General features: G+C 38.3%; 1 protein-coding gene across 1 annotated transcript in view; it reads left to right on the top strand.

Moving 5' to 3' along the window:
• Samd5 (sterile alpha motif domain containing 5) overlaps positions 1-21,173 on the top strand; it is a 46,361-nt gene extending 25,188 nt beyond the window's left edge. The window contains exon 2 of the mRNA XM_003466358.4: positions 16,103-21,173. Coding sequence (XP_003466406.1) covers positions 16,103-16,165 — 63 coding nt within the window. The 3' untranslated portion in view covers positions 16,166-21,173. The remainder of the gene's footprint in view (positions 1-16,102) is intronic.
• The last annotated feature ends 1,857 nt before the right edge of the window (positions 21,174-23,030 follow it).

The following is a 23,030-nucleotide window of genomic DNA, read 5'->3' as shown; positions in this document are numbered from 1 at the left end:
ATTAAACTTAGAAAGTTATGTTCAGAGTATGGCCATCAAAATTACATTCATTCGTCTCGCGTTCACTTCTTGTAAGAGTGCTGCCATAATGCCCCTGCTATCCTTTAACAGATTTAATGATAGTCTTCAGTCACTTTAGTAAGGAAATTAATGCTTATGTTGTATGGTCACTTGTGATGGGTGATAGAGACACAAGAAAGGGCACATCATCTTATATTCTTTTTTTTGTTGTTGTCTTTTTCCTTTTTATCGGTACCAGGGATCGAACTCACGACTGCCTGCTTGCAAGGCAGGCACTTACGCCGCTGAGCTAAATCCCCAGTCCCCCATCTTATATTCTTTTCTAGAAGATATATTGTTTGATATAGTTATTCTACTTTTTCATATGAATATTTCCTCTAGAAATATAGAGTCCTGAGTGTATAAAAATGATCTGGATAATCCACCCCAAAAACAACTTCTCAACTTTGGCAGTGTAAAATAGTCTTACTTATTGCTGTAGATAGAGCAAATGCTTTCAAAGTTAATTCTGCTGAAGTTCTTGAGCAACAAAATAATTCTGAATAATAGTGCGAAATTTATGGATTTCAATTAGAGTTTGCAGTGTATCATAATTCCAGTTTTATATTCCATGCAGTTCAGTGTTTTGGATTTTTAATGGGACCGGTGCAGTAATAATAAAAGTGATTCAAAATGCACCCAGTAATTACAGAGATTTGCTGTTGCCCTTGCATTAAAAATGATGATGATTTATGCTCAGTGAAATTGTGGTGTGTGGCTCAATTTAGGGTATTCTTTCTATTAAACTGCTTATTAGTTATGGTCAGTGATTCAAAGCTTCAGAGCTACATTAGAGGCCTGTAAAATTATTTATTCCTTAATAGATAATAGTAAATTTGAAACAGACATTAGGTTAATTATAATCTTGTACATTAAGGAATATGTATTAGCCCTTTGTCTCTTCTTAGGTCTTTTGAAATTCATTGCAAGTAAATGGGAAAATGGGTGCTTGGACAAGAGAAGCCCTTCGTGTTCACTTCTGCCTCTTGGTTGATAAATGGTTAACACCTTTCCTGAATGTTCAGGAAAACAATTTTACCTTCTCATTGTGAGTCTTTCCCTATACAGAGCCCTTGATAGTCTTCACAATTGCTTGTCTTTGTTCCAAATTGACAGTCTTTAAATTAGGCTGAAAAGATCAGAGGAGCGGGCCTGGATCCTGATCTGAGGATGGAGGGAGAGGGGATTAAAATGGATTTAAGGATAAGTATACTTTAATTCTCCACTGCTGGAGCAAGTTTATTATTATTTCTATCATTAGTAAATGTGCATAAATTTACATGTATGTATGTATGTATGTATGTATTTATATATTTATAATCAGGATTTATATGGGTTCTTATTATAGTTTTATGTAAGACAGTAATCATACTGTGTAAATATCAAGATGTGTCAGAGTAGGAATTTCTTATAATATTAATTAAATTTGACATTCAAATTCCATGTAATGTTTAGGTTAGACTGTTAGTAAAGCTGTTAAATTGAACAAGAAAACATATGTGTCATTATTCAGAATAAGTTAGGCTGTGCTTCAGTAAAAAATAGCTGCTCCTACCTCCACCCCTCAAAACATTAGCATAGTAGGCTCAGCAAAGTCCTGTGTGGGTCTCTGGAGATTTTCTTTCATTTGGGACTCAGGTATGCAGACTTCCTCCATCTCATGGCCTGTCACCTCAACCTGGTCTCTTCTGAAACACTAGCTTTGGAGGTTTTTATAAGAGTGAGGCCCAACAATGGCTTCCATTATGTCTTCTTACAAACCCCTGACCAGAGCTCCATCAAAGAGCCTCAATCTGTTAGTCATAGATCTTGAAACTAAAGCCTTTTTTGGTACTAAGGAAAAAGGAAATAAAAAATGGTTCATTAAATAGAGGAACACACTGTGGTCTTATTTGCTGCAATATCTAAATGCTCCTGAATTTTCTGCATGTCAGGTTGTGAATTTGAAACCAGTAAAATGTCATTAGTACATAACATTTTAAAAATAATTTCATGATCTCCTTGCTACCTCTGACCCCCATAATACATGGCAAGAAAATCCTCTGTTGTGCCCCGATTCCCATCACACGTGGCTCAAGCCTGCCCACTGGGCAGGTGATGTCTCCCATGAGTCGGTCCCATGCTGGATCCAGCCTTGCCATCACCGCCCTCATCCCATTCTGCCCAGTGACTACCATTCTTTTCACAAGAATTAATAACATACATTTGGAAAAAGGGAAGGAGTCATTGTTTAGCTGTTTAACTGAACACTGCAGCTGATAAATCCAGTTACATGTTGTATGAGTTTTCTAATAGTTGTATAATGAATTACCACTGTCTGTGGCTAAAAATATCAACCATTTATTATTTCATGGTTCTGTAGATCAAAATTCAGCTTGATCAGATTCTAGGCTCAGAGTCTTACAAGACCAAACTGAAGCTATCACCAGCCTAGGCTCTTACCTGGAGATTCTGGGGGAGAAGTCTACTTCCACGCTTATTTAGATTTCTGGAAGACACTATTGCCTTGCAGTCTTAGCTGTGATGCTCCTGTCTCCTTAGCTCACTGGTGACCAGAGGCCTTTTCTCTGTGTCTGAGGGCTTTCTCTTTGCTTTTCCCATTAAGCTCCTACATTCATACCAGCAATGGTGGGTTGAGTGTGTCTCATGATTTGCTCCTTTCTGACTTCTTATTTTATAGCCAGAGAAACACTATGCTTTAAAGGGCTTATGGTATTCAAATCGGCCAACTTGAATAATCTCTGTTTTGTCATTTCCTGTAACTGTCTTGTGGGAGTGATATTACGTAAGCCTAGGTTCCAGCCTGAGAGAAGGGAAAGGAGACTACAAAGGCAAGAATTATCGGGATCATTCCTACAGTTCTGTCCTCTACACACATTTTCCCCCAGTATAGGTTTGTTTAGTGGAACCTGCAGTTTTGTCTGAATACAGATTCAAAAGAAATGTTTAAAAATATTTCTAAAATGAGTATTAGATGTATGACAGCACTAGCATGAGAGAAGATGAGCTTTCTTTCTAAAATTCCCTGATAGTCACTCAAAAGACAACTTAACTCAGGTAATGGACATACTTGTTTGATTTTAAACCGAAGAATATTAATAAGGTTTCATGTAATAAACACAATAAAAATATAATAATAGTGAGTTGAAAGACAGATTGAATGGGGATGGGAAATAGACAGGCTAAGGTCCATTATGATCTTTAAACAGAGTAACAGTATCCACTTAGAGGATAATGTAGCTAACCAGGATTAAAAACCATGTTATGGTTTTTATGTAAACGATTTAACAATTTTATCATGTTGCTTTCTCAGAGAGATCATCACTTACAAATTTGCCCTCCACCCCTTCCTATCACATCACTCTCTTAGTATTTTTACAGAGCATGGTAAAATTTGAAATTATGTTGGTTACTTACATGCCTTGTGGCTTATTCTCTGCATCCCGCCGGAAGACAGAATGATGACAGTAATGTTTCCTGTTACCTACACCCTAGAATGGCATACAAAGAACCGAGGCCTACTTCTGGTTCTTCCATGAACTTGACATGATTCATCACCAGTTAGACCTTCCTTTAAATCAATCAACATATTATCCGTCATCAGAGTGAATTATTTAACTAATTCCATGGCACAAAGGATTATATGGTATAATAGCTCACAGAACATAAGCACTGTACTTTGGTGCTCACACTATTAGATTTATTGGTCAAAAACAAATCTTCCCTTCCCATAGTTATATTGCTGGTTCTTATGATGTAACACTCCAGTATTACTTGGGAGGAATCTGTGTTTGTTTAGATTTAATAATTTTTAAATAGCACATGGTAGACAAAATTGGGGGGCAGTCCTAGGGATAGACAGATTTTAAATATTAAAGCCAATTGAAGTTTTGATACAACTTTCATGACACATTATTTTCTTGTCTTTCAGCTCTGAGTTGCCAGTCCACTGTCCGCCCTGCAGGACTCTTGTTGGGTACCAGGGGAAATACTGCCCCGTTAGGAACTGAGTTGACCAAATTCCCATAGTGTCTTGGCTCTGCTCCTCCCTCTCTGGCTGCTCATCAGTCTGTTCTCTAGAAATTTAAAATCACAGCATGATAGAACCAGAGGGTATTTTAAAATCATCATCTAACCAAACTCTTTATTTCATAGACAAGAAAACAAGTCCACAGAGGTTAAGGAAAAATGATTCATTTTGTGGGGTGGGGGAAAGGCCTAGAGGGGGATATAATTTCAGCTGTTAAAAAGATACTGTTCTTTCTGACATAATTAAATTCTTGATTGTGCTGCTCTTAAATGAACCATGAAATTCTAAGTACTTACAATGCAAGTGTGATTTTTAACTGAGGCTTCTTTCCACCCCCAATTTGAATGTTAAGGTGGCAGATGCATAACTAATCTTAGCTGACTCTATATTAAGAAAATCAGCAAGGTGTCTTTATTTAACCCGCATGATCTGTGAATATAATGTAGCGTTAAGTAGCATGATTTTGCACATTATATCCAAAAATAAAAAAGCAACTTCTTTAATATGAAAGGTTATTTTATTTTAGTCTCAAAGTGATTGAGAAGTCTAGAAGTAAAACATGGAAGACTTAGGGGCTGGGGATTTAGCTCAGTGGCATAAGCACCTGCCTTGTAAGCAGGCGGTCGTGAGTTCGATCCCCGATACCAATTAAAAAAAAAAAAAAACATGGAAGACTTGTTCCTAAATGTGATGTCAGCAGCTGTGTGTGTGTGTGTGTGTGTGTGTGTGTGTGTGTGTGTGTGTGTCTGAAGGACAAATGTCAGCACTTGGAATTGGCTCCTATGTCATACAGAGAAGAAAAATTTGGAAATCCTTGTTGTCCTACTTTAAATTTTCTGAAGAAAATTCAAAAATATTTTCCATGAATCTGTATTGGTTCCAAGAAACTTAGGTCCATTCTGTGTTTTCTGTGAAACTGTGGATTCTGCAGACTTGAGGAGGGATTTTCTGTGTTCACTGTTTAACATCTTTGCTGCTCTGGGTAACATTCCAAATGGGATGAACAATGCAATAATATAAGGCCCATCTGTGGGGAGATTATGTGGAGAAGAAAACCAAGTACAGTATTCTGAGTTAAGACATTAAAAAAAAAATGTTGGCCTTGAGCTTCCTGAAATACTGTACATTAACAAGGGCAACATCTAGAGGCTGCTCTTGTATTTGAAGCTGGGATTCTGGGGTTTGACTTGTACTCAATTAATAATTTTAAAAATTGTAATGTATTTGAACTTCTTTGGTAATCCAGTTTTAGCCTCCAGTGTTTCCATTCCCCTGGGAAAATACTTTCAATCCAAGGAACACAGACTCTTGAGGAATTAATACACGAGTCCTGGGACCTATTTGGATATCAGCTGTTGTCAGTGAATCTCTGCATAAATACGTTCCTTATGAATATATTTGTAGCTGTTCTTAAATTCTCGGTCACTTTTAAAGCAATATTTTTTAATGAAAAGATAAAAAGGAAGTAAGAAAAACATAATAGTAAGGTTGTGCTCTGTGTGTTTGTGTGCTTGTGTGTGTGCAGCACGTTTTCTTACGTCTGTGGGAAAAGTCTGAGGTTTAAAACAATTAAAGAGGTCTTTTATGCTTCATCAAGCTGAGAACTACTACTATAGTAGTTATGTTCTATAGGGCATGCTTCACAAAGCTAAATGAAATGTTTTAAAGTTAATGGCTAAACAGTGCTTAAAGCACGTACATTATTCATGATTTATTTTAATAACATTTGTGGGTGACTAACTTAATAAAAGCTGCCAAACGTCCATTATGTTTTTGTTTCAAAGAAGTGCCTGGGTCAGGGATTTAGCTCCAGTGGCTTAGGTGCCTGCCTGGCAAGCACAAGGTCATGAGTTGGATCACTGGTATCAAAAAAAAAATAAAAAAATACAGATGTGCTTAAGTATCTATGCCTCCTGTGGGGTGGGTTTACGTCCCTCAGTGATTGAACTAAGATGCATGACTCTCTCTTTGTGTAGGGTACATACTAGGAGAAGCATCCAGACAGGTAGATTTACATGGCCAAATACTGTTCTCAGCAGCTTTATGCTTATTAGCTGATTTTATCTTTATGAGATTCTCTGAGAGGGAGGTACTACTATTGCTCCTGTGTTGTAGAGGGACAGCTAAAGCAGAGAGAGAGAGAGAGAGAGAGAGAGAGAGAGAGAGAGAGAGAGAGAAAGGAGGTTAGGGTAAAGGAGCCCAGTGCTGCCCATCCAGGAAGTGAGGGGCTGTGGTTTGAATCCAGAGACAAAGCAGATCCTCAGCCCTGGGCTGCTCTCCCCAGGGGATTTCACAAGGGTGAATGCCAGGAATCCTGGAGGTTTGCTGTGGGCAGGTCCCCTGTGTCCTCCATTCTCTACCTTAGGGATCTCTGTCTCTGTTTCTCTCTCTCTTTCTGTCCTCTTCTCTCTGTCCCCATCTCTGTCTCTGTCTCTGTCTCTGTCTCTGTCTCTCTCTCTCTCTCTCTCTCTCTCTCTCTCACACACACACACACACACACACACACACACACACACCCTGTGCCCACTTTGGGCACAATGACATCAGGCTACCTTGCAGGCCCTTTCTTCTACACCTCACTCCTAAACCTTTTCCTGTCACTGTCACTTCGTAGTAGCAAGTGTGTGTGTAGAAAATGATGTGTGTCAGCGTTTGGGATACTTTAGAAATCCAGCACTTGCCAGTGACCATTGCATGGTGTAAATGTGCACATGGGAAAGAGTCCATTAAAAGTAGAAGATAGAGTAGTAATTACAGTGGCATAGCTAGGGTACAGAAAGCTTGTTGATACGGTTTCAGATTTCACATCGTGACTGGTATTTTTAGAAGCCACCTGTTATCATTTGCATGGAATCAAAAATCACATCTACAGTTGTATAAAGAGGCTATTCCAATACTTCTACCTTTGATACATCTGTGTGGAGCAAGATTCATATATTTCATCTAAGAAATGATCAAACTGAAAACAGAAGCTGTTCTTTTTGATGAACGGAGATTAGTAGTATAGTTATCTATCTTGCACACTTATTCATACACACATATATATGTATATACATATGCATGTAATCTTTTTCCTTTTTTCTTTTCTCCTTTCCCCTATCCCAGTTGTTTTTTCCTTTTGAGTACTTTCTTTACATGATCTTATTTACTCTTCCAGTGTTTTTTTAACATAGGGAGACAATATGATATTTACACATCTGAGTCTGATTTATTTCACTTATGTATGATCTCAAGTTTCACCTATCTACCTACAAGAGCCTCAAGTTTATCCTTTTTTATAGCTGAGCAGTACTCCATTGCATAAAAATAACCACTGGTCATTTAAGAAATGCAAATTAAAACAGCACTAAAATTCCATCTCACTCCAGAAAGAATAGCTGTCATCAAGAAATCAACCAATAAGACATGTTGTTGGGGCTGTGAGAAAAAAGGAACCTTTCTCCACTGTTGGTGGGGTTGTAGACTGCTACAACCCTGTGGAAATCACTATGGAGATTCCTCAAAAAACTAGAACTGAGTTGGGACACAGATGTCTGCCTGGCAAGTGCGAGGTTATGAGTTCGATCCCTGGTACAAAAAAACCCAACCAAAAAAAACAAAACTAGGATTGGAGGTCTCATTCAATACAGCTATTACTATTCTGGATATTTTTCCAGAAGAATTGAAAACATCATGCCACAGTGATTTATGTGCCCCCATGTTTATAGCAGCACAATTTGTAATAGCCAAATCTTGGAAACAACCCAAATGCCCATCAAACACAGGAAGGTTCCTTAATATTTTTTAAGAATACAAATATCTCCAAGAACCAAAGTATTGGAGAATACCTGGTATGAAATAGCCCAGTGTTTTCCAGCTGGAGAATTTTTACCTGTCAGAGAATCAGAAAAGTTGTTCAGGATGGAAATGATGAAGATTTATCATTATATATATCATTAAATATATCCAAAGATATTTCTCCTGAAAATAAAACCTCATAGAGCTCAAATATTCCTACATCCCATATTAAACTCATTCTTTAAAAAGTGATATCAAGACAGAAAAAGTACTGGTAGTTATATTCAATTTTGATTCATTGGAAATAAATTATATCAACAATTACAGTGTATTATTAGTATAGAAATGCTTGAAGGTAACCCTTCAAACATTCCCTTTTATCTTGCATCTTAAAACAAATTACAGATCATCAAGTAAAGAATAAATAAATCCATAGATGATTTTAGCAAAAAGAAAAGACGTCATCTTGTGTGTTGATAATTTGCTATTTTTGATGTTGGAGCAAATAGTTCAGTCTTGCTCTGCATTCTGGTTGACATGCAGTCCACAAAAAATGCAGTCTTTTTAGTGAATTTTTATAAATTGCTTTTTTGTACACAATTAAGTAGTTCATATGACTCACTGAATAGGAAAAAATACAGATATTATGTGCGGTGGCTTAATTGATGGTCAATTTAAGTGGTTCTGGGCATGGAAGAGCCACTGGAGGATTGTTCCAAGGGCAGACAAAAGAGCGGGAGGGGAAGACTGCATGCTTTCCTCTGAGTAGCTTCGTTATGCCTGGTTTTCCTGATACAAACTTAGCTGTTCCCATCCTCACTGTCTTTGGGGATGGCTGCTGTTCTCTTCTCTTTGGGGAGCTCTATTCTTGGCCTTGAGGGTTGCTTCCTGGTTCCAGTGCAGATTCCTCAGCCTTCTGGCACAGCTCCTTCACCTCCACCACCCCAACCTGCTAGTTTCCACCCCTGGTGGAAGGTTTTGGTGCAGATCCTTGATACAGTCTTGCAGGAGACCCTGCTGTAGACGCTAAGGCCCTCGGCTGGATTCTTTGCATCTCTAGTGTGAGGACAGATCTCTTGCAGTCTTCTGCATTTGACTTTTTTGGTAAATGTTATAAGATAATCTTATAGATATATGAGTCCTGTATTAAATCTACTCCCTTGCAATCCCTGACTACAACCTTATGTATGCCATTAAACATAATATATAAATAAGCATTTTGTATACTTTTTATTCTGGTAAAAATAAAATACCCTTTGCCCAAAATCATATTTGCATATACTACCCATTAAATGGAGCAATTAAAAGTATTCCCAAAAGCATTTGAGAAATTTTTTATCTCAAGAAGGGCTCTGCATTAGTGTCCTAGGGCTACTGACTGGGTGGTTTAGAATCACAGAAACACGGTCTGTCATAGCCCTGGAGGCTGAAATTATAAAGCCATTATGTCAGCAGAACTGTGCTCTCTGTAAAAGCTTATAGGAGAGAAACTTTCTTTGCCTCTTCCTGCTTCTGGAGGCTCCTGACATTCCCTGGCTTGTGGCAGCATCGCTCCAACCTCTGCTTCTGTCTTCATGTAGCTTTTTCTCTGTGTCCTTTTCTTAGAATGAAATTAGTGATTGGATTTAGAATTCCTGCACTTAAGTCCAGGTTGATTTCTTGAGGTTCTACACTAAATAAAATCTGCACAGAACCTGATTTCCAATCTAAGCTCATGTTCTGAGGTTCTAAGTGGATGTGAATTTTGGGAGACACTACCAAACCATCACAGATCCCAACTGGGAAAGAGTACAGTGTGCAGAAGTAGTTTGACTAGGTTGAGCCTTGCTGTTGAACAGACCCACTGTACCCCTGTTAGCAGCTTGTCCTTTTATATTTTAAGGCCTCTGCCTCTTCATTTATAAAGTTGAGTCCAGGATCACCAAGCAGTAGATAAACAGAAAAGGGGAGACTCCATGTAAGAACATTCTTAGCACACTGCCTATTTCTGAGAGAGCTCACCCAGTAAATATTAAAAGTTTCACTGTTACTGGGCCTGGAGGAAATAATCACAGTGTATATTGCAAACATCCTGCTATTGGCAATTATCTATGGATGATAATTGGAGAAAGCAGATTACTGTTGGTGGTGATTTCAAAGACCGTTAGCACATGATATGGATTATTTTCAGTGAGTATGTGGATGAGGGAAAGACAGGGAGAGGAGGAAGAGGGATTGGAGAGAGTTGCCCAGGAGCCTGTGTAAGACCCAATCAGCAATATGCTTCATCTAAATAGCCACAGAATGCATTTCAAAGAACTCTAGAGGACTGGCTGCTTGGTCAGCTCTCTGTTTACAGTTCAATGTGCTGGGAGGTTGGAGTGGTATTCAGAGAACTCAAAGCATGATTTAGAGAGAAACTGAAAGCTCACGTCACTGTCTTTCCATGCCTTCCAGTCCACACTGCCTTCGAAAGGAGGCAGCTCAATATCCCAGCGCGAGACCCCTGCCCTTCTCTTTAGAGCTCTGCCCTTGCCTCTGTGGGACATTCTGTGGGGCCTGGCACCCTCCTTCAGGAAGAAGTCCACTGCTCCTTAGCTCCCTGCCTCTTTCCTTCACCTCCAAATGGATTGACTTCCTTTCCCCGCTGGTCTCCCTAAGCTGTGTTGTTGTTAATGAGTTACCCTTCCCTCTGAGACTAATCCCTTCCTTAAGGATTTCTCTTGACCTAATGATGACTATGGTCTCTCACTATCTCTTTGCTTTTTCTCTTAGTCTCTCTCTGTGGGATCCTTCCATGTAGTCTGTAAATACACTTGAGCTCTCTGTTCTTAAAGTCACTTTCCTCTACAACTACCACATCACCTCTTTATAGCTCTACCACTAAATTTCTTGAAAGGTTTGACCTTGCCCTGGCTTCTGGTTGTGACCAGCTGTTAACTATTATAAAATTATTAGAAGTACAGAACAGAATTTTTGCAAGTTAAATTCCTCATCTTTTCTTCTGACTCCAGGTCTGAAGAGGCTCTGGCAATCGAAGGTACAGTCTCCTGGAGCAGTCGATGCCCCTAGCAGACCTCAGCCCTGTGGGTTGTTGTCTGTGTGGGAAATCATCTTATTCAGAGCAGTCAGTGATGAGTACAGCAAGTGCTTTTTTAAAAAGTCGGGAATTTACATAGCCATTCAGTTGGAAAAACTATAAAGTCAGTTAATGCCCTGAGGGTAGCATCAACAAAGATGCTTTTGTGTTTTTTTGTTTTTTTTTTTTTTTTTTTTTTTTAGTCGGGGTTTGCAGATGCTTTTGTGTTTTTTTTTTTTTTTTTTTTTTTTTTTTTTTTTTTTTTTTTTTTAGTCGGGGTTTGCAGATGCTTTTGTGTTTTAACCTCTGAATTTGTTCTTCAGAGTTTTTGAATAATAAGTGGGTGGGAAATTTTCCAGCCACCTTCTCCAGTATACTATGCATTTGATGAAACACTGCAGATTAAGTCTTGAGGGAAGATAAAATTGGGTGGTCCAGAGGAGGCGGTTTCTTATAATCTACTTAATCTGTTTTGGGAATAGAACACTAAATCAGCACCTACCAAAGACACACTGTGATGAAGACGGATTGGATACTTGGCCTGGACAGTTTATAGTTGGGTGAGATTTGAGTGTTTGTTTCTGAAGTGAAAGAAAAAAAGAAAGAGAAAAAGAAAGAAAGAAAATCTATGTAGATTATTCTGCAGGAGCAGAATAACCTATAACTTTTATAGGTTATAGAATCCTAGGAAATCTACCCTGTAAGTCTCCTTTAGTAGAAAACAGACACATCAGGGCATGTTGGTACCCCAGGTGTTTGTGTAATATCAGTGCATCCTGCAGTCCTCTGGGGTCTGGGAGCCAGCCTGGACTTTTTAGGACTGATGCCATGAGGAAACCCTTAGAGATCTTTCATGAAACTGAAAGATGACCACAAAGACATAGTTAGGCTTGGTGAGCATGTTGTCAATCAGTTTTCTTTAGACAAGAGAATGTATATTCCCCATCTAGCTTTCTAGACTGAAATTTCTGAAAAAGGAACTTGGTTTTCCAGTTACCCACCCCTGGGCGGGTACAGCACTAACCCACCAATCCCAGTGCCAGACAACAAACCAATCACAAATGCAAGATTCAGCTGCTTCCATGACTGCATGAGGTTTTGAGGAGACATTTAAACAAACCACAACAATATTATGAATGAGTAAACCAATCATCAATAACAGTGGACAACCTTAAATATCAATTTCTTGGAGACAGAAAGACGGGTAGAATATTATTTTTGCCCTGGGGGAGTCTCACAGTTAAAATGAAGATATATTGAAGTCTCTTCTAAGTAAATCCTCACCTTTCTTGGCCCCATAAAAACAGCCAATGTGACACAGTTGAATGTCAGAAAACTTAGCTTAAGTATGTTATGAGGTAAAAACAAATCAAAACAAAAACTTTGTGTCTTGTTATCAACCACCAAAAGATTCAGGTTTGTTCTCTCTTTCTCATTCAAGAGATCGTCATTTTTTTCCCTGAGTGTCTGTTGCCCCTTAAACACTGAGGAAACTGCACAGAATATTCATTGTACATGCCAGTTGTAATTTTTTATGTGAGCATCCTAATATGGAGAATTTATGTCTGTTGGTTTTAAATCTGCAATTGAACTACATCTTGTAGAAGAATATTAAAACAGAAAAAGAACTTTTAAATGGTTTGGTCTGCAGATAGCTCTGATTGCCTTTAATTAGGAGTAAAATCATAAACTCAAGAGTAAGATTTCAAGTCAGTTAAAAATCAGAGTAATCAACTGAGAAAAAGCTAATCTCATAAATCTTAAATTTTAAAACACAGAATAATAATTTCTTTCTGCATTGAATAACTTTTTTGGTTCCTCCTTGTTTCTTAGATTAGAATTCTAATATGTATAGGGAGGCCACTGTGGCAAAACTGTCAAGACTGTGAAACTGGAGGCTCCCACGTCCCCTGAGGGCCTAGCAGAGGTGAAACTGACCCTTAGTTCTGTAGCGAGTTAGTTTTGGGTGGCCCTAACATAAGGGCTCTGAGAAACAGACAACCTGGGGTATAAGCCTTGTGGCTGTGTTTTCCTAAAATAGGGAGATGATAATTTGGCACACGCAGGCAAACTGCTGACAATCTTTTTAAAGCAAACTTTAGACATAAGATAATAAGAAAACTAGGCAAGCATTGCATGGAGCACCTAGAGTTCCACCTATTTAGGAAGCTATGACAGGAGGATGCTTGAGCCCAGAAGTTTACAGACATACTGAGCAATGTAAAATATTCTCATCTGAAAGGAAAGAAAGAGAGAAAGAAAGAAGAAACAAGAAAAGTGAAGGAAGAAAGGAAGAAAGGAAGAGGAAGAGTAGGGGTATGAAGGGAAGGAATCTTTAGGAGTACTACAAACCAAATTATAGCATGGCAATTATTCTCCCCAACATCGATTTTCATGAACTTTGAGAAGGGGCTAAATTTAGGCACCTGCTTCCCTGTCTGCCAGCCTTCATGTCTCCTTCCTCTCCCCTCCCCTTCCACTCTCCCCTCCCCTCCCCTCCACTCCCTTCCCTTCCTTTCTATCTCTCTTTACAGTACTGGGGATTGAACCCAGGGCCTTACACTAAACTGTATTCCCAACCCTATTTTCTTTTCTTTTCTCTTTCTTCTTCCTTCCTTCCTTTTTAAATTTCAAGGCAGGTCTTGCTAAATCATGAATTGCCCAGGCTGCACCTGCATTTGTGACTATCTTGCCTCAGCCTCCCAGAGTGCTGGCATTTTAGGGATAGGCTACCACATCCTGCTCAAAGCATTTACTTTCTTGACTTTTAAGTCAATCTTGTCACCAAGAAAGAAGATATAAAGACCTATGAGCAGATTGTTTTGCTTGGTGGAGTGATGAGAGACCTGTTTCATTTTGTAGGAGTGTGACACATGATTTAGGATGAGAGTGAGTGAGATGTGTCATAGGGGAGCAGCCCTGAGCAGTGCATCTTTGACTGTAAGTACTGCTTCAAGCTTGCCAGCCTTTAAAAAAAATCTGCTCCTTTCTGTTCTGCGGGAGGAGTGAGATCTCTCAGGCCCAGGCTCTAGGACGTCATCAGTGCATATCAGCTACCAGAGCACGAAGCCTTTCATAACAGGAAAATTATTACTGATGTTTCGCATGATGGTGAAGCAACATGTGCTCAGCTAATTACCGCTGTCTGTGCCTGCTCTCACATCTTGATATTTTCCATGACCCACTCGCAGAAATCCTGTTTGTCTGCCTCCTACCCTCATCCCCAAAGTATGAAAAATAGTGAACTAACTGCAAGGCTGGGCTTGTTGAATGAATGTGATTTGTTTTTTGTGAACCCCAAAGCACAAGAGGTAATGGAGGCTACTGGCTTGTGGTTAGATTTTGTGACCTATCTTCATGCTCTACATCTGCAGACAAGCTGTTTGTGGGAAGTATGAATGCCTGCTGGGGACAGTGGCCCTAAAGACGTCCCCTGTCCCTTTGCATGTTGCTGGAGGCAAGACCATCTTCCTGACTGCAAGCAGGATGCTGCCTCACACAGGCAGTGGACTTGAGACTTCTGTGTGGTCTTTGCTTTTCTAGCCAAGTCTTTCTGTGTCTAGTCACCCTTCTAACCTAAGCATCTTTCTGTTTTATGTTATTTTCTGACATAAATATCTAGTAATCTTACCCCAGTAGTAAGTAGAAGTTTCGCTGCTAATGTCTTTTCATTTCTTCGCTTAGAGAATTACATAGCCGGCAGCTTAACCTTCTCTTTATTAAGCTGACTTTGCTTATTCATAGAACTTGCTTTCACCTCTTCCAAGACTCTACAACAACTTGATTTGTTAAGATAGGCAGAGCATCATTTTTCCACAGGTCATAAAGAAGGGCTTTTTTTGGATGACTTTTTGAATATGTTAATTACTAGTAAGATATTTTATTAGTGTTATGGCCAAATAAAAAAAAGATGCTTGGAAATAGCTTGCTTCTCTGGAGAGACAGTCATACTTTCTGTCTACTTAGTTGTGCTGGCTTGATGCTGTCGCCAAACTAATTAATAAAGACATATTAGTTAACATATTGCCATCAGCAGGTGGCTCTTGGTGCAGGGGTGAGAATGGCATGTGCTAAAACAAATTGTTGTACCTTAGAGAAATGTGCAGGATGATTCTTTAGGAGAGTCTTCATGATGTTTGCAATGTGATTATTTTTTGGTATTCACTTGGCTTCAAGAGATAAAGCTAGGTGTAATGTTGGAAAGACAGAGAGCAGACAAAGCCAAGCAAAACAAACTCAAAACAAAACAAAACAAAATGTTTCAACCTTTTCCAGAAGTTTTTCCAGTTAAACTAAATAGTTGAATTGAAACAGTAGAAAAATGCCAGGAAAGACCAGGTATCTTTCTGTCCTCAAATTATCCTTTTCTTCCTTTCTTTTGTCCTTTCTGGGTTTGTCAAGAGATTCTCAATATGTGACATGGCATGACAGATGGCCAGTGAACTGTATAGTCTATTGCTGTCTCTGTGTTTTAGGGGGATCAGTGTGACAATGAAGGGGTTAAAACTGTCAGTGCCCATCAGAGTTTGGAGGTAATTAGTATAATACAAACTCAGAACCTTGTCACTTGTGGCCACAAACAAATGAGTTGTATGAGGTTATTGCTTTGTGAGAAATCCTTTCTAATCTCTTCCCAGCTCATGTGCAGCTCTGCTTTTCAAATGCCTATGTGAGAAAGTTGTTGTTCATGCATACAGATGATAATGATTAGACATAATTATGCATCTTTTTTTTAATTTTGGATAATGCATCTTGAATTAGCACTTGCACATACATGCTGCAGAGATAAAGACCTTTTGGGCAGGAGTAGGCAGCCTTTAGCCTGGTCTCTCAGGGCACTGAGGTTGCTAATATGCAGTATTGAGTGATATGATTTATGAATACAAACTATTATGAAGTATACTTTATTTAAGATGTTCTTACAAGGAACATAAGAGGAAAATGTAGCTTTTTAAAAATAAAACACAAGCTTGAAAATTGACATTCTTCATTTTATTGGCTTGAAGGAGGACACTGATATACAGAAAGCAAAGATACTTAAAGCTATTTTTTCAAAAGTTCACATGGTAAGCAGGAAGGGACAGGATGACTGGAAACAGGAGCAGGAATCCATGATGGACTAGGGGAAGAAGGGGAAAAGGAGACCTTCAATAACCCAGATATGTTCAAATCCACAGGTCCCCATGGCCGGCATCCTAGAGTACTTAATGAATTGGCCGAAGTCATCACAGAACCGCTAGATATCATTTTTGAGAACTCGTGGAGGACTGATGAGGTGCCTGAAGACTGGAAAAGGGCATATGTAGAACCTTCTTTCAAAAAGGGAGATGCATGGTGACCTTGGAAATCCTCATCAGCTTAACTTTTTGCTTGGAAAATTTCTGGAATGATCAACTTAGTAACCTGGGTAATGACTTACAAGAGCTAGAAATAAGGCACCAAAATGTCACACGGAAAGAAGCGCTGAGTTCTTTTACCAAAGAATATGCTGTCATGACATACGGTCTCTTGGGATTCTCCCCTTCATTTTGTGATATTTCGTGGCGAAAATAGATGAGGTGGCTAAAGCATTTGGATAATAACTAACTTTAAGCATAATCCAAGAAAGTGGGTGTCTGACATCAATTAGAAATTATGTCATTTCCAAATTAGTTTTTATTTCGCAAATGGTAGCTTTAATTCTGTTTTAATATACATATTATTTTACTTCATATAGGACTCTGTTTCATTAAGTTCATTAATTTCGTATAATTCTATGTAGAGTGGTGAAGGAATTCATATTATGGGGTGCTTTTCATAGTTATTTCATATAGAGGCACAATCATAATGCTGACAAATTAAAGAGCATCACCAAGGATCATCATCCCACTTCTTTGTAAAAACTTGATCTGGCTGACGTTTGTTGGGAAGACTGATGGAGTGTCAAGGTCTGACATACACTGAGCAAAGGCCAGCTGTTTTACTTCCCAGGGGTTGCTCCTCCCTGGTGGGGACTGCCCCAGCCCCAGCCTCTCCTGGGCTAGTGCCTTATCTGCCTCCTACCTCACTACTGCAGCCTGGGGAAAGGCAGGCAGTTGGCTCAGAAGCCCCACCTACCCACAAGTCACTGGGAAGGAGGATAAGTGGGGGGAGGTTAAAGTGAATTTGGAGTTTTCCTAACTGCTATTTCCTTTGAGTATTAGTAGTTTTCTTTTCTGCTTAGAAAACACAGCCATGCTGATGAGATCAAAACATAGTTGAAGGGAAGTCATAAAAGGAAGATACAGGTAATGCAATGCATTTCTGGAGCTGGCAAACTTTGAGAGTCTAGAGGGACAGGAATCTGGAGTTCTCACTACCTAGAAGTATATGAAAAATATAAATTCACATCAGCACTGTCATGGACAAGGATAGGAAACTCAAAGGAAAAAAACTCCTATTCGTCCTGTCCTCTTGGTGCCCGAAAGGAATTAGATTGCTAGAAGAAATCTTAACACAATGCTGTTTTTAAAATTTAAGATTAGAGTTAATTTAGGCACTGAGCAAAATCCATCCGTTAAATTCAAATGTAAGGAAATTAAATTCTGAAAGTATTAAACCATCCTAACTTGCATTTTTTAAGGATTATATTCCAGTCAACTCTCATCACTTTTTTAAAAAGTGAAACAGTATGTTTCAAATTTCTAAGTTAGATTGTTGAAGGGGTGGGGGAGTCTGTGTAGATTCCTGATGCAGTTTATTGTGATAATAAATGGCTTCCTGTTTGAGACCTCATTTCCAGGTGCAGTCCGGTGGCAGATTTATTTCACAGATGTACATCTGCATGCGTTTGTCGAGCTGTGGCTAGAAGAGATCCCATCTCTGAAAAATCTATTATTTTTACTCCAGGCATTATGATGCAATCTTCTGTAACCAAAAAATGGCCTTTAGATTATTTCCAGTTTTGTTTTCCATTTGAGTAATGTGTAACCTCCATTATTTTGTCAAATTTAAATCTCTCTGTGTCTGCAATTGGAATTTGAAGTCAACAAGTCTACTTAAATTAAGGGTCACAATTTTGAACAGCAGAATAGCTAAGAGACCTCATAGACTTCTTAGTTAAAGCTGGAGGAAGAAAACTTCAAATAAGGACACACTAAAGGAAGCCTGCTAGACCTTTACATGAAATTAAGATTAGGTGAGACATAAAATATAAGAAGAAACTCTTCTTACTATGAATTGCAGAGTTAATTTTAATTATTCTTAAGAATAGTTTTTAGTATTTTTTCCTTTTATCTAAATGCCGGTGAGATCTTTAGTATTAGAAGGAAGTGACAATTGAATAAGGAACAAAAATGTTACCAAAACTCTAGTCTGGATCATCTTGATTTGTATTTCCTAAAACATTAAGTGATTAATTATGAACACTTACTTTCTAAAATTTAGGAGTTTTGAGGATTATAGCAAAATTTTCACATTTAAAAATTTGGGGGGGTGGGAAGAAATTTTATTCACATAAAATTCTTCTCAATTTTATAATAATTTTAAGGGATCTTTTCATACCAGTGGGGAGATGAAACCAGAAATCTTGGAAAAAAATAAATCTATGGCAACAAAGGCGAGTAGCTGGTAAGTCCAGGAGCTCAGACAGCTTCTCAGTCGACAGACATTTATAGCTCCTTGGGGTTAGCATTGCAATAAGCATTGCATTTTCACTCTGGAACTACTAAGATCTTAGATTAAATTCTAGAATTATCCTAAATGTATTTTCCTGTGGTGAACCTGTTAAAAATATGAGCTGTATTGTAACTTGGGGAACCATCTCAAGCAATTATGAAACCTCCTAAAGCTTCTTTTCCCTTGTCCATGAAAAGGGAAAAATAAATACTTCTGGTGTTTCTTAGGAGGCTTATGACTTTAATATTTTCTACCCATTTACAGTTTTTGGCCTAGATCTGGCATTTGGTAGGTGCTGACCGCCTCTTCCTTCCTTTCCTTTTTTTTTTTTTAATCGGTACCGGGGATCAAGCTCAGGACCACATGCTTGCAAGGCAGATGCTTTTGCCAATCTTTCCTTTCCTGACATTTAGTCTTATTCCTCATGTCCTCTTAGATGAAGAGATTACCTTAAAACTGACGAGAAAACACAGATAGATCAACATCCCCTGCTGATGCGTCAGGCCCACTGAGTAAGGCCTCTTTGCTTCCTTTTAGGAAGAATTTTTTTAAAGGCTATGGTGTCTGCTTTTGGTAGAAGTGCAGTAAACGTCTAGTACCAAATGAAAAGAATCTGATTAAGAATCTGATTTTAAAAAACAGCAATCAAGTTCATAAAGACCAGAGCTTTTCAGTTCTGGGAAAATAGTCACATGAACCCAGATGAAGCTGTTCATTTCCATTCCTGTTTTTATAGCAGTGTCAGATTTATAAATTCAAGGTACAAATGAATGAGTGGCCCATGTGCGTTTTCCTCTGATACCATGACTATGATTTGCAGAGTAGGAGTGCATATGGGCTTTCCATGCATAGCTGCTCCTGGGATGAATCCAGTGGTGAGATCACACAGACTACGGTGGATCAGCAAAGTCTTCCACTGGAAGAGAAACCAGCCATGCCACTGACTGGGAAGCACCTGCTTGAGAATTGAGATCAGGGTGTATGGATTATTCTCTGTTAAGAACCTTGAATGGTATTAACAGATCCTTTGTATGGGGGCTTGAAGAAGAACAAAAATAGAAGTTAAAAAAGTGTTGGATAAAATACCTAACTTACACAAATTCTTACATGTAGTAGTTAAGTAGGATCAAACTCTCCTGTTGAAGAATATCGAGTATCACAGAATTCTTAGTTATGATCTTCTGATAACTTTGACTAAAGCCATCACAGGGCCACACATAGGTGTTTTATTCAATAAAGTAAAACAAAAAATTGTGGAGAACCAAGCAAATCAGTCTGGCTTTCTTTTTTGAGAATTTTCCAATTACATTATTATTTCTGTCAGTAGTCATCAAGTATATACCCCTACAACAGGTATCTTACACTGCTAGATTCTTTTATTTAAAATCCTCTGTGGCTTTATATTATTGACTGCTAATAAGCAAACTCAAGTAACTTTATAGTCCAGGATCATTAATCCCTGTTTTACATATTTCCATGAAAGGTAAAAAGGGAAAATGTGATATGTAGCTTAGAAAAAGATTTTCTTATTAAAATAGTTATGTTCTTTTAAGTTATTTAAATATTGGAAAAAGTTTTGTTTAGTTTATGGTTTTTGCTAAAAATATATTTTCTTAGAGGGAAACAAGTTGTTAAATTCAACATTAAAAGCTGGGAGATCTTTTTCCTTTTTTTTCTTAATTTTACCCCCAAATTTCTTCCACTGGATGAAAAGGAAAAGGAAATAAGTCAGCTTCTAAACATTACAAAAAATGGGAAATTGTCTTTTGCAGATATATCCTGCACATGCCCTTTGATAAATGAAATTTTGCATATTAAATGCTGTGTTGATGATCTCAAGGACAAAGTGTATATTGAGTGGGACAAATGTTAGATCAGTGAGGGGGAACTTTTTAGAGATGGAGCACCAAACTGTAACTTTAAACTCCTTATTTATTGCAAAATGCTAACATTGTAATTAAACCGGATTACTGTGATTTTCACTCAGAAGAAAACAATCACACATTCACATCTTTTGTCTTAAAAACACAATGACAGAGCTTTCAGTGATATAAACAGCTTTTTATTGGAAGGTAAAAGTGCACTTGGCACGCTTGTGCACAATTAATGTGATCTCTGCTGTTGTATGAATACTGCTAACTTGTCAAACCTTGTCTGGGGCAACTTGGCTCACCTGCCGACAGTGAGGGCTCAGTGTGCCTGCCGTGGCATCCATGCCAAAGGTTCACCACCTGGAGTTAGACCTTTTCTTGTTCATTGCCCTATTCCCTAAACTTGAGAGTGTTCTTGAATCCTCTCTGGATCAGTAGAGTCATCATGCTTTGGGAAGTTCTGCCCATGCAACTGTATCTGTTTGGCTGCATGGGCCTGAACAATCTTCACATGTGTGTTGAAGTAGCTAATAGACTCATTCTCATTGGAAAGCTACTGTTTGGTTTTGTACACATAATTGCAAATTGACACTTTTCTCCTCCCTTATTTTGTAAGAGACTTTATGGAAGACTCTGAAAGGCTAAATTGGAACATGGCTAGGAAACATATAATGTGTGCCTGGGCAGCTCTGTGATTTGCAAATTTATTTCTTACCTTCAATAAATGTAGCTTTTACAAGTAGTTCTGCCTTGGCCTCTTTTGTAAGCTTTCACAGATGAATATGATAGTTTGTGCTTTGTTTAAATTGACAAGATGTAAGTGTTTATGATATCATACTGTTATGTCAGCATGGAAAATCAAAGTTTTAATTGAAAAGAAAGAAAAACAAATAAGACTCCCACATTGTATACAAAATTCAAATACAGTCATCATCTGTCTTTGGATGCTTTTGGATGATACTTTCTGTATGATGTTATATATGGATGAATGTGGCCTTCTCTTGTGTGTTTCTGTGCAGATGGGAGGTGGGGTAGGGGTATAGTAAGTGACAAGAGGGATCATGTGTGAGGAGTCTCCACATGTGATTCTTCTGTGGCTCCTGCAATGCTGAATCTGCCTGAGCATTGTGAGTTACCTGCAGATCAGCAAGCATCTCAGGGGTCCTTCACTCAGTATCTTGGGTTCGAGTCCCAATATAGCTACTTCCTGGCTTCGGGACTTTGTATAAACACAATTATTGTACATACTTAGCACAGTAACCAGCCCAAATACGTTAATTTGAAGAAGTTTTGTAACAGTGCTTTGGGTTACATATAAATGTCACAGTGTGCTGGGTTTTGGTAACTTTATTTCCAACTGAATATAAGATAAGAAAGTAATTAAAAATAAGAAAGATGTAAATATTAAGAGGAATATGTAAAAATCTGAATTTGAGAAATGGAAAGAGAATTTAAAGATGATCTAGTCAGATTCACGATTGTGTAGTTAAGACACTGAAGAACCAGAGTTTGTGACATCGCATGGTAACATATCAGGCTGGTGGCAGAGAGCTGATGTTCTCCCGAATCCTCTACTACTGCATTTTATTCTCTGATCCTAAAGAGTATACCTGAAGTGTTCTTTGACATCTTTGAAGAAGACCCATCTTTCTAATTGGACTTAGTTTAAACTCAGACCTATGGTTTTAAGGTGTGGCCTTTGCACATAGATTCGTAAACCAAAGTTCCAAGCAGAGTCCATGCTCTGAGGCAACAAAGCACCTGAGAATGAAAACCTGATCTTTATGCTTTAAAATCTTATACTTCAGATTGTCCTTGACTTCATAAGCCCATGCTTTGTGATAATGGTGGACGGCACTAAAATGTAGTTTTCTAAAAATGGCAAAATACATGCATGCAGGAAAGCTCACCAGAATAAGATGGTTTATGTCATTAATAAAATTACCTTATATAAGGCAGCTTTTGAAGTCTTTCCTCTGAATCTGGGTAATGAATATATCTCGTTTCATCCCATCTGCTGCCCTACAGAAGATTTTTTTTAACTTAAAAGAAGAATCTTGAACAATTTTAAATGAATAACGTTCCCCTACACTAGAATGACTCTGAAGGTGGAATGTATTTTTGTTATTATAAATATTTTTTACCAACTTCCTATGCTTTTGAAACACATCCATGTATCAATAACAAGCTGTCTGTGAAGTCTCATCTGTTTCTTATTTGAATAAGAAGCACCAATTGTGAACTTTATGTATTCAGTGTGCATTCTTTTGCATCCCTTTCAGTTCAATCAGTTTTATTTCAGTTTCATTTTGAAAGTTTATCTGTCTACCTAAAAGCATTCATATAGATACATTTGAATCACGAATAAACATTTAATGGTAAGTCTTTGTCCATAAATAAAAAATCCTGTATCCAGTCTTGGTTTTCCTGATGAGTAGAGCTGTCTAAGTTGCTTCTCCGTACACCTTGCATCTCCCATCTATAAAAGCATCTAATAGCAGCACTGCCAAACACACCCTGTGAAAGGTTTGGGAAATAGATGTTATCTGAATAATCCCACGTTGTGTAGGGGCAAATCACTGAATGACATAGTCTGGTG

The sequence above is a fragment of the Cavia porcellus genome, unplaced genomic scaffold (genome assembly GCF_034190915.1).
Source record: "Cavia porcellus strain 051 isolate PalLab524CR breed Dunkin Hartley unplaced genomic scaffold, mCavPor4.1 scaffold_22, whole genome shotgun sequence".
Taxonomy (NCBI): Eukaryota; Metazoa; Chordata; class Mammalia; order Rodentia; family Caviidae; genus Cavia; species Cavia porcellus.
Note: the sequence above shows the minus strand (reverse complement) of the source record. Positions and strands in the feature narration are given on the sequence as shown.